General features: G+C 35.4%; 1 protein-coding gene across 1 annotated transcript; it reads right to left on the bottom strand.

Moving 5' to 3' along the window:
• Positions 1-3,394: 3,394 nt before the first annotated feature.
• On the bottom strand, positions 3,395-4,345 carry LOC121142063 (olfactory receptor 2M3-like). Its single transcript, XM_040751444.1, has one exon. It carries the CDS (start codon positions 4,343-4,345, stop codon positions 3,395-3,397), a length of 951 nt encoding a protein of 316 aa, XP_040607378.1.
• Between the last annotated feature and the right edge of the window lie 6,535 nt (positions 4,346-10,880).

Here is a 10,880-nt window from a genome sequence, read left to right as displayed (position 1 = left end):
GTTTATACTGTAGAAACTTTTTATTTCTCCTTTAACTATGGCTTAGAGATTTTCTGGGTATTGCAGTCTGGGTTTGGATCTGAGGTCTTTTACAATGTAGAGTACATTCTCAAGACTCATGGATTTTTCCTTTAAAAAGTCATCTTTTATTGTGGTGAGTTTTTCTTTATATATGACTAGTAGGTTTCATTTTGTAGCTTTCAATGTTCTCCCTTTGCTCTGTATAGTGTTCTAAGTCTTAACATGTCATGGAGAATTTCTTTTCTGGTCCTGTTTGGTGTACTGTGAGCTTCTTGTATCCATATGGATAGATCTTTCCCCAAATATGGGAAATTTTATTTGATGATACTGTTGAAGATCTGGTCAATGCCATTGGGCTAGTATTATTTTCCTCCTTCCTTGCCTATATTCAATAATATGGACTTTTTGCAGTGTACTAAACTTCCCCAATATTCCCTGTGTGTGTATTTTTAAGTCTTTCATATTCTTTTATTGGATGGTCTAATTCCTCTGTTTTATTATTAAGTCTAATATTCTGTTTTCTACTTGATATATTCTACTTGTAAGGTTTTCATCTGAGTTTCACAGTTGGTTATTTAGTTTTTTAGTTCTATTTTCATTTAAGTTGAGTTTTCTTCAGTGCTTCTATCTGCTTATACAGTTCAACTTTCAAGCTTTGAACTATAAAAAATAAGATTGGTATTTTAAATAGGAGTTCATGGAATCTGTAGACTGCTTTTGGAAAACATTGTCATTTTTCCTGTGATCCATGAGTACAAGAGACTTTCCATCTTTTGATATCTTCTCCAACTTCTTTCTTCATATACTTGAAGCTCTTGCCAAACAGGTCTTTCTCTTGCTTGGCTAGAATTAAATCAAGATATTTTCTACTGTTTGAGGCTATTGTGAAACATGTTGATTCCCTCATTTCTTTCTCATTTTTTAAAATCATTTGTATGCAGAAGGGCTACTGTTTTTTTAGTTAATCTTATATCCAGCTGCTTGACTAAAAGTGTTTATCAGCTATAGGAGTTCCCTGGTAGAATATGGTACTTTGGTTTCTTCCTTTCTGATTTGTATCCCCCAGATTTCCTAGAAGATATTTTATGAGTGGACTGAAGATACATGAGGATAGGAACATGAGCAATCTGACTGTTGGAGTGGCAAAGTACTGAAAAAGGCTATTATAAAGGTGGGTGCATTTCAGTGTCAGGTAGAAACATGGTGTAAGCGTATCTCCCAGGAGACTACAAGGACCACCCTAGCTAAATTCCTAGCAATAAGAGATAAATAGCCTGAACTGGTCATCTCCTGTGATCAGTCTAGACTTCCAGTAAGGGGATTTGTACACCAACCCATGCACATAAACTTTGACCTATAGTCTGTTCTGTGTATGAGATGCACAGGAGCAGGGGTTGGGAGCAAGGGTAAGGGCCTCACAGGAATAGCCAACCAATGACAGGTCCAGTCTCAGACCCATACCCTGAGAATTAGCCCACCTGTGACACTGGCTAGAGTGCCAGGACCCAGAGCCTGGATGGCCCAGAGACCTAGGATAGACCCAAACATTATTGAAGAAAAAATTAACATAATGATGCCTAAGGACATAGATTAGTGCTATAACTCCTGTACTCATAGATTGGTGACTAACTCAATTGTCATAAGAGTGTCTTCATCCTGTAAGTAATGAAAACAGATCCAGAATCCCATGGTGGAACATTAGACTAAGCTTGGAGAATCCTGCTGAAGAGGGGGAAGAAGGATTTTGTAAACCAGAGGGGTCAAGGTTATTACCAGGGAACTCACAGAAAAAAACTAACCTGGGCTCATAGGAACTCACAGATTCTGAACCAACAACCAAGAAGTCTGAATGGAACTGTCAAAGGCACTCTACATAGGCTGGTCTATTTATGGGATTCCTAACAGTGGTAGCAGGGGATATCACAATGCTTTAACTGGCTTTTGAGAGCCTATTCCTTATAATATGTTATGTGGTACTACATTCTTTATGATTTTATAAAGTCACAGGGGACCAAAAATGTAAAGCTAGCCATGGCCATAGAACCATGCAGTGGTGATACACACCCTTAATTCCAGCAATCATACTAGTTGGCTATAGAAGCCAGGGGTGGCAACACAAACCTTTTAATCCCAGGACTCAGGAAACAGGCAGATGGACCTCAAAGCCACCCAAGGCTACACAAGAGTGAATTAGCCAAAAAGAATAACAGAGCTCATGCCTTTAATCCAGCACTAGGGAGGTATAAAAGGAAGAATAAAAGGGTCTCATGTAAGATTTAATTTCCAGACAGGGAAGGCATTACACTCTAAGGATTCATGAAGACAGGATCAACCATTTCAGTGGCTGGCTGCTTTGCCTCTCTGATCTTCAGCTTGAACCCAAATATCTGTCTCTGGGCTTTTATTATTCATGCTACAGGGTTGCCTTGCCCAGAATTAATGCAAGGGGGAGTAGGTTTGTCTTACTGCAACTTGATATGCCCTGGTTTGTTGATACACATGGGAGGACTGTCCCTTTCTGAACAGAAACAAAAGACAAGTACATTGGGGGATAAGGGAGGGGAGGAAAGGGAGTAAGAGGAGAGTATGGAGGGGAAACAGCAATTAGGATGTAAAAGAAATAAATAAATTTAATTAAATAAAATTAGCATAATTACCTTTACTTTCATAATACCATTGCAATATGCCATTATATTTGAGGTATATGCAGACTTTAGAAAATATAGATGTCTCTATTAAAATTCACTCTCCTGTGTATAATATTAATGAATGCCTGCACAAATAAATAAATGAGAACATTTTACTCTCCAGTATTTAGGAGAAAAATGTTCATTACAAAAATACACTATGTGCCTAACACTCAAAATGTTGTATCTCTTTTGTCTTGACTGTTCTTTGCATTTATTTAATTAGACATATATAAGAATTAGTAGAAAATTAGTAGCTTCATATTAGAAAAATTGTGAGTTGAAAGCAGGATAAACTCAATAGAAGAAACTGTCAAAGGTTTTGTATGAGCAAGCACTGTGAAGGAAAAATATTTCTTGTTTGTTAAATGTGATTGCTGATAATAATACATTTGAAATGACCTCAGAAATAATTAACATTTTGAACGAATGTCAACTTTTTTCACAGATTTAATTTTATGTGGTAGTAATAAATCTATACTGGTGAAAAAATATTAGCTGCTGGAATGTATTGCTTCATCATATAAATTTGCATATAAAGTATGCCTTTTGAGAGATGACTTTGCTATCTAGCATAGACAAGTCTTGAACTCAATGTTTCTCATACTAGACTTGAAGTCATGGCACTCCTTCTTCAGCCATTATACCTAACTACTTGAAGCATGACGAAAAATAGTGCATAGTAATCAGATAACTCGTGCTCCAGCCTTGTCTACCCCTAATACTTTCATGAATGCTCTGGTCACTTCTCTGTTGCGTAGGCTGTAAATGAGGGGGTTCAACAAAGGAGTAAGGATGGTATAGAAAGCTGATACCATTTTGTCCTGGTTGGGAGAACGACCAGAAGAGGGTCGCATGTAAATGAACATGGCTGCCCCATAGTACATTCCCACCACTGCAAGGTGAGAGGAACAGGTTGCAAAAGCTTTGTTGCGACTCTCAGTAGAGGGCATACGAATGACAGCCAGAATCACACGAGTATAGGAAGCAATAATGATTGCCACAGGGAAGATAAGCATAATTACACAGCAGAAAAATATCATCTTTTCAAATGTCAAGGTATCGCTGCATGAAAGAGTGAGCAGGGCTGGAACATCACAGAAAAAGTGAGGTATTTCTCTGGCACCACAATATGAGAAAGACAATGCAGCTGCAACTTCTATTATACCATCTAGGGAACCAAGAATCCATGAGGAGGCAGCCATTAGACCACATATTTTATGACTCATGAGAATAGGATACCTTAATGGGTGGCAAATGGCCACATAACGGTCATAGGCCATTGAGGCCAAGAGAAAACACTCAGCTCCAAGTAGAGATACATAGAAGAATATCTGGATCCCACAGCCAGCCATGGAGATGGACTTGTTTCCAGAAAGGAAGTTGAAGGCCATCTGGGGCACTGTGGTACAGATGAGCATAAGATCCATAAGGGAAAGTTGGCTGAGAAGGATGTACATAGGGGTGTGGAGTTGGACATCCAGATAGATGAGAAGCACCATGGTAGAATTACCCATGAAAGCCAGAAAGAAGATACCCAGGATGAGGGAAAAGAAAAATGTATGAAGAGGACTATGATCAAAAATTCCCAGCAGGATGAAATCAGAATTGAGGGTCCAATTGTTCCATTGCATCATGAGAATGTTCACTGTGGAGACAGAATTTATAATAAAGGTCACAATGTGTCATAGAAAGGTCGAGTGTTTCCTTCCATGCTAGCTACACACACAGTGTTATATAGACATGAGAAAACTGTTTCTTTGAATATCAACTATTTTATTCGATGATAAGGGAAATTAAAACTTATTTTTGAGCCCTCTTTCTCACACACACACACATGCAAACACACATGCCCAGACACACACACACACACACACACACACACACACACACACACACACTTATTCTTTATCCAATTCTGACTTTGAACTCATGATTCTTTTGTCTTATCTTCTAAGGTATTAGAATTACAGATGTGCATACACCATCATGCCTGGCTTCATACGACTTTTAAACTCAAATTAATTAGCAACCTGACATAGAAGATTCCATAAAAACATATATCAAAAGTCATGCAATCAAGTTTGATGAATAAATCAATACACATAAGTAGTATCATTCATCCTTTCATAAATACTAATTTTATGAGACGATTTCTGAGTGCAGAGAATTCCATAATCTTTGCATTACATTTTTCATGGATGTAACCATGTCATATTTAGAGAAGAAAATTCTATGAGGAAAACATACAAGTTTACTCAATTGAAATTACTAAATTCAATTAATTTGCTAATTTTCTAGAATGAATCCTTATGAATTTACTATCAGATAAATGGATATATTTAGGTGTCAATTTTAGAATTATATTAATTTAAATGTGTTACTAATATAAAAATTAATCATAGAAATAAGTCCAAACCAATATTTTTCATCATTTTATCATTTAAAAATTGTCCCTGTACATGAATAGTTTAAGATTAACATTTTACCAAACTATAGTGGACCATAACTTCATACTTCAAACTTTAACTACATATTACTTTAGCTGTGTGAACTCCAGTATGTATGAACTTCAAACATAATTTTCCACTCATTAAATTCAAATAAATATATTGTCTATATTGTAAGAATCCAGAAGACTAAGTAAAATTATATTTTAAAGTATTTTCAACATTATCTACATGTATAAGCAGTTTAAATTAAACATGATTGGAGAGAATATTGGCTGTCCTTGTTTACTTCTAGAGGTACACAATTTATTTTAAAGAGTGAACAGTCAACTTATTTATTTTGGAACTTTCAGACTTCAGATTTTCAAATTAGCAATGTCTAAATTATATTGTCAGTGACACACTCTGTTAGTAGCCCTTAACTAGGCCACAGCTGTCTAATTCTTTTAGTCTCTTTATAAAGTTTCATGGTTGTATAAGATGATAAGAAAAGTTTAAAAAAACAGAATGAAAATAAAATACCTGCATTAAAAAAAGCCATTGTCTTTAATTTTCTGAAAGACTTTTAAGAGCATTGTATTTCAGATCCATGGGTTAAGCTTAGTGGCTGACCTTAACATGTCAAAGACTCTAGCTTAAATTTCCAATAGCAAAAAAATAAAAATAAAAGATGAAAACCTAGTATCTTTTAAGTTTTCTTTACTATCTGATTTGTTTCCTTCTTTTGTAATTCTGCAGAACCAATGCATTGGTTTTATACATTTCTCCCCTTAAAGTCATACAAATTTTTGTCTTCATTTTACCAGATTTTTCCTTTATCAACAACTGGTATCTTATTTAGCAAATTTGTGAGTTTATCACCATTCCTGTTGATTGGAACTTCATTATGTCCTAAATTTCTAATCAACTCAAAATAATATATAAAGATTTTTACATTTATAGCTGAGTGGTAGTGGTGTACACCTTTAATCCCAGCACACAGGAGGCAGAAGGAGGCAGATTTCAGTGAGTCTGAGGCCAGCCTAGTTGACAGAGCAAGTTCTAGGACAGGCTCCAAAGATATAAAAAACCCTGTCTCGGGGAGAGCTCTTGGATCCCAGACTGATATAGCACAAAGAGAGATGCTCTCTCAGCCTGGGCTCTTAGGGGAGTGCCTTGACCCTACCAAGAGTAAAATGACAGACTCTAGATATCCCCAATGTGGAAGGATTTGGCAATAGGGTGGGAGGGAGGGGGGGAAGGGGAGTGTGGGAGGAGGGGAGGGAGAGGGAACTGGGATTGACATGTGAAACAAGCTATTTAAAATTAAAATAAAAAATGATAAAAAATTTTTAAGTTATTTATTATATTTTATGTATATTGCTATTTTCTCATATGTATATCTATATAAAGCATGTATGTAATGTCCTTGGAGGCTGGAAAAGTGCATCCCCCCATAACTTGAGTTACAGATAATTGTGAGCTTTTCTGTGAGAGCTGAGAATTGAACTCCAACTCTCTAGAAGAGCAGCCAATGCTTTAACCAATAAGCCTATGTTTTATTTTTAATATTCCAATTAATAATTTCAGATTGTCATGAAATATATTTTGAGCACAGTCTAACCTCCACCTGCTTCTGGAACCACCCTCTCTAACCTTTAATCCCTTTCTCACTCAGCTTTTGGTTTTCTTCTTTTTCATGCATTGAGTCCATTTTGTTTTCACTGAATTTATTTTAGGAATGTGGCTTGTTCTGGCAAATGATAGATCTATCATGGGTCACATTATTAAGAAAATTGACTCTTCATGTACTATTGAGATTTTCTGTGCACATTCCCCACAAAAATTTGCATATCTTGGCCTAATACAAGTCATGTGTAAGCTGTAACAACTACTGTGAGTTCATATGTGCAACTGCTCTGTTATTGCTTGCTGCTATACATTACTTGCAGTTTTTTAAATCTTTACCACCTTAGCCATTGAGATAGAAGTATCATATCTGCATGCTATTTTTGCTAAACTCTCAGATATCACTTAATCTATCTTTTGACCAATTGAAAATATCTGAGTTAGTTGCCATCTACTAGAAAAAGACACTTCCATGGTAGTGCTTAAGATATGGTTTGGTGTATGAGTATTGAGAGAAGCCATTAAGAATCATTTTAATAGCATGTCCATATAGGAAAATGATATTATTGGATTCCCACATAGAGCCTATAACATGCCTATCCAAAGTAAAACAATCCTAGAACTGAATGAAAATAAAAACTTACCACATCAAATATATGGAATAAAATGATGACTGACACTCAAAAGAGAAAAGTTTATAGGACTAAGTGACTACATAAAAAATTGGGGAGATTTTATACAAATAAGGAAGCCTGTCATCACCCAAACTTCAAAATTATTCAAAAACATATGGCTACAGAGAGAAACTTCATAACTCACAGACAGGATTGCTCACATGTTTAGGAGGGCACACGAGTACTTCTGGGGGAAATCTTAATATCTTAAACCCAAGAGATAATGGATAAAATTAATCCAATTTGATTGGATTTTGCATGTTTTTACGAAGTCCCAACAGATCACTTTCCTGTCCTAAAAGTAGACAATATTTCAAGTGTCTCAGAATTTCTGCAGACTAGACATTCACATGAAACTGACTCCGAAGCACTACAGAATTTTTTGCAAGGATCTAGTTAAGTCATCTGATCTCTGTTTTCCATTAAAGCCATGTGAATGACTACTGGGATCTGTGATACAAAAACATTCACTTAGGAATCAGCATACTTTTCAGTGAAGTGCTATTTCTTTTTTCTAGTCCATTACTTCCGTAATTAGTAGCTCCTTCCAGTCACAATTCACCCATTTACGTAAACACACACTCACACACACACACACACACACACACACACACACACACACACACATCCATAAATATACAGATTCATACAACCAAACACACATTCACACTCCACACAAATTTCTGTATTCTTTATTGTGTAGAAGGTAAGCTCTTCAATATGCTGATCTCAGATAACATATGTGGCATTGGTCTTTGTTCTTAAAATATACCATGTAATAAATCTTGATTTCAGACAAAAAGGAGTTTTATGCTTACTCTACCTTCAACTCTTGTGTCACTAGCCAAGTTAAACATCCCTGAAAATTTTCTTCCATTCTGATATAGGAAGCACAGAAGTTCTTGTGCTCACAGATAAGCACTAGGGAGCCAGGAATGTTAAATGCACAGGGATGCTTCTTCAAGGGGAGAGATGTATATTATGCTTTCTACCCAGGAGAAAAAGCATATTTAATAGCCTTGTGATCTTTGTAGTATCTGTGTGGCCAGAGACTACACAGGATCCTCCCTCAAACCCTTGTCTTGAGCTTGTTTTGTCAGTCTATAAAACCTATCTTTATGGAAGATGTCCCATGTACAATAGAAAATGTTTTGATATACTCAAATATTAAGCTTCACTGTGCTCATGGGGTTGAATTAATTATCACCAGGAATTTTTTCACCAAATTGTGTTGTGCTTATATATACCTAAAATAAACTATTTATGGTCAGACTCTCAGAGTTTGAGCCAACACTGACTACAAGTCTAGTTGATGTAAACCGCTTTCTTGTTTCTTAGGTATCATCATTTTGCAGACTGTGATGTTCACAGAAGCACTGTAATTTTATACACCCATTACATATTTTCTTAAGACCAAACAAATTTGTTTTAAAAACTCACTCATCTTGTCACTCTTAACCTTGCCATTTTTTAATTTCTAGTAAATTTGAAATAAACTCAATTTTTCCAAATACTGTTTTTATAATATGTTTTTCTTAATAGTTTGTTTGCTTTTGAGTTACAACCTACATGCTTATTTCTTATGTGATCTTATTCAAAGAAGGTCATTTTATGCAGTGGAGACAGCCATAAGTCCACAACAGGACAGAAAGCATTAATAAGTTCATCCAGTCTATTAGAAGTACTTACAATGACTCAGATCATACTTGATACAGCTGGAAGCAAAATATACATTCATTTAGCACCTTCTTAATTATTACTTAGTGTTAAAAATTTAAGAAATATAAGAAACATTATTCTATTCTTACAAACAATATAAAGGGATGAGTAGCAGATCAGCATTAAAAGCATCCTAATATTTGAAGGAGTTTAAAACAGTATATCTATTGAATGACATTTAAGTAATGTGTGTGTGTGTTTGTGTTTGTGTTTGTGTGTGTGTGTGTGTGTGTGTGTGTGTGTGTGTGTCCATCAACAGGTTTCCCTAATATCTTTGAAGCTGGAACATACCCCTCTCTGTCTTACCTTCCATTTGTCCTCAACAAGAATTAATGTTCACAAGATAACTGAGAACATTTAAATTTCCAGGGTTTTAAACTTCCAAAACCCATACAACATATTTTTCCCAGCTATCTATGATTTATTTTTAAAATTTCTCCATGGAATTAATTCCCATGACTTTAATTATAACACATTTGTTGCCAGCCACTTTTCTTACGAGGGTTTCATATAGTTTGGGTTTAAACTTGAAAACCTGATGCACTATTTAGAGAAAAGAGAAAGTTCCTTCATTTTATTATTGAATTGTATAAATTTGTATATTGTTTCCTTTGTCTCTTGGTCATTTACATATTAAAGATTCCATTTTGACTATTCTTACTTAATCTGTCATATTTTCAAACTCTTTGTTAAGTCCATAAGAGTACATAAAAAGTGGAAATTTAAGTTCTTAAATTAATTAGGTAAAATTCTTGAGTGTTTTATCTTATATACCTATAAGTAGAACTTAGTTAAAGTTATGAATCACTTTCAAATTACTAAGTCAAGTAGACTCACTGTGGTATCATTAAACTGACTTTCCATATGTTAATAGCCATTTAATATTTCTGTGTCATGACTGAATTTTTTCTACTCCAGTTAATATCATTTGCTTCTATTTTTATTTTTGAGATTTTCCCCATTTCCTTTCCTCCCTTTGCCCTTCCCATATGTCCCTCCCAACTCTCTTTTAAATTCATGCTCTGTATTCATCAATTGTTATTGCAAATTATTACATGTATGAATATTGCATATATGTGTTTGTATATACAAATGTATTCCTAAATACAACACGTTGAATTCATGTACTGTTACTTGTGTGCTGTTTTCAGGACTAAATGTTGAGCACTGGACAAGCAGTTGGTGTGATCTCTCATGCAGAAGGTCGCCTCTCCCACTCCCAGCTTTACACCTCTGTCGTTCTTCGTGTAGGACTGAGACCTCATGGGCTCTCCCCCATTTGGTTTGGCATGTTCCTCAGTGTCATCCTTGTTCAGCTCACATTTTGTTTTCCTTTTTAGGTTCCATTTTTTCCTTCCTTAAACCCTTTGTTTGTACAGAATGTAGTCTGAGTTTTGAAATCTCAGCATCGCTCAATTGTTTCTGTGTGTTTGTCACGATCTTTCTAAGAAAGATTTATAAAATAAATGACCCAAATAGAAAGCACCTGAACAATATAGCATACCAGAAATGATGAACAATTGTGTCCAAAGAATTTTCATAAACATAATGTTTTATTTGGAATGTCTATTTTCTGATATTTCAGCAACTGTATAAAATGGCTCTGTGGTGTGTGTGTGTGTGAGTGTGTGTGTGTGTGTGTGTGTGTGTGTGTGTGCTGATATCCTTTGCTGAACAGAAATGTTTAAATATGGTGCTGTTTCTTGTGCTATTGAAGTTTT

Source organism: Mesocricetus auratus, unplaced genomic scaffold (genome assembly GCF_017639785.1).
Source record: "Mesocricetus auratus isolate SY011 unplaced genomic scaffold, BCM_Maur_2.0 Super-Scaffold_100008, whole genome shotgun sequence".
NCBI classification, from domain to species: domain Eukaryota; kingdom Metazoa; phylum Chordata; class Mammalia; order Rodentia; family Cricetidae; genus Mesocricetus; species Mesocricetus auratus.
Note: the sequence above shows the minus strand (reverse complement) of the source record. Positions and strands in the feature narration are given on the sequence as shown.

What these genes read in the sequence shown, in the direction of transcription:
- LOC121142063 (XM_040751444.1), bottom strand. Translation starts at nt 4,345, where the DNA reads ATGATGCAATGGAACAATTGGACCCTCAATTCTGATTTCATCCTGCTG.